Source organism: Opisthorchis viverrini (genome assembly GCF_000715545.1).
Source record: "Opisthorchis viverrini unplaced genomic scaffold opera_v5_3468, whole genome shotgun sequence".
Lineage (NCBI taxonomy): Eukaryota > Metazoa > Platyhelminthes > Trematoda > Opisthorchiida > Opisthorchiidae > Opisthorchis > Opisthorchis viverrini.
The window spans coordinates 1-1,113 of NW_008755927.1; the positions used below are offsets into that span (position 1 = coordinate 1).

The window sequence follows — 1,113 nt, forward strand, 5'->3', positions numbered from 1 at the left end:
CCGGCGCGATGAGTGCTCCTACCACGTCCGATTCATTTTCTGGTGAATTGTACCACAGCTCCGGACTGAATTTATTAGAAAGCAGATTTGAAAGCATATTTGATAAGATTGGGGTTGAGCCATACGTCCGGCGGTAGATCCTCAAAACTTTCACTGGAAAGCAAGTATCGTGACAAACTCCCAGCACTGTTGATATCCGTTCGGTTCGCCCGAGAAATCTGTAGGAACAGCTCAGCCGCACCGATTCGTTACACCGTGGCAAAACTCAGAATGGCTTCTTGGACTGCTTGACCTGAATTTGCAGGTCCTTACCAATTTTGCCGAACACTGCCCCTGAAACACCATAGGACTGTGGAAGAGGAAAAGGACTTAACCGAATACCGCATAGCGCCCATCGCAGTTAATGTGTTGTTTTTGTGACTGGGTTCCAGAATTGGAAGAGGACTGTAGTAGAGGACCGTTGGACAAAGAAATCTGTAGGTAGCGCTGAACAGTTTGGCGGGAACCATCGGAAACGAGCAGTAACAGTTGTATTTTTCAGCTTATTTGCAACACTGTCGACAAGAACTCCTTTACCAATGTTTTTACTTGCTTCGATTCCATTTATTGGTCGGGGTTCTGTAGCACCGACTTCGGTTGATGCATGCTTCACATTAAATTCTGGTGACTAGGCTAGATTGTGCTATAATAGAGTAGCTTGTCGTCCCAATGTTATCGTGGTTGAAGCGGTGGTACAAAGCGCGCTTGCCGGTAGACCAGGACAGGCACTTTCTTTTCACTTCCCGTGCGCCTCCCATCATGGTGCCGTCTGCGCCATCGACTGCCGTGCCACACACTATGGGCAAGCACATCGCTTAGTACAGTCCGTAGTTTTGAGAACTCTCGAATTTCTGATCCCTCTTCGCTACCTCCGTGTCTGATGAACTTAGTGACACCGCTTACAAGTTCCGTCATGAGTTCAGCCAGGGTGCACGGCGTTGCTTGCATGGCGCTGCTTTCATTGGAATATGGAAGATTCTGTAAGTTCGGTAGCTTGATGGACGTTTCAGAACGAGGTTGGTAGGGCCCAGCCGCCTCAGCACCCATCAAACGGACGAAGGTCTTGCGTGTTCC

General features: G+C 48.9%; 1 protein-coding gene across 1 annotated transcript; it reads right to left on the minus strand.

The window, feature by feature from the left end:
- Positions 1 to 711: 711 nt before the first annotated feature.
- On the minus strand, positions 712 to 1,086 carry T265_12265 (hypothetical protein; the record flags this gene model as incomplete). The annotated part of the gene is made up of 1 exon (XM_009179518.1): positions 712 to 1,086. The coding sequence occupies one exon, from the start codon at positions 1,084 to 1,086 to the stop codon at positions 712 to 714; it is 375 nt and encodes a 124-aa protein (XP_009177782.1).
- Between the last annotated feature and the right edge of the window lie 27 nt (positions 1,087 to 1,113).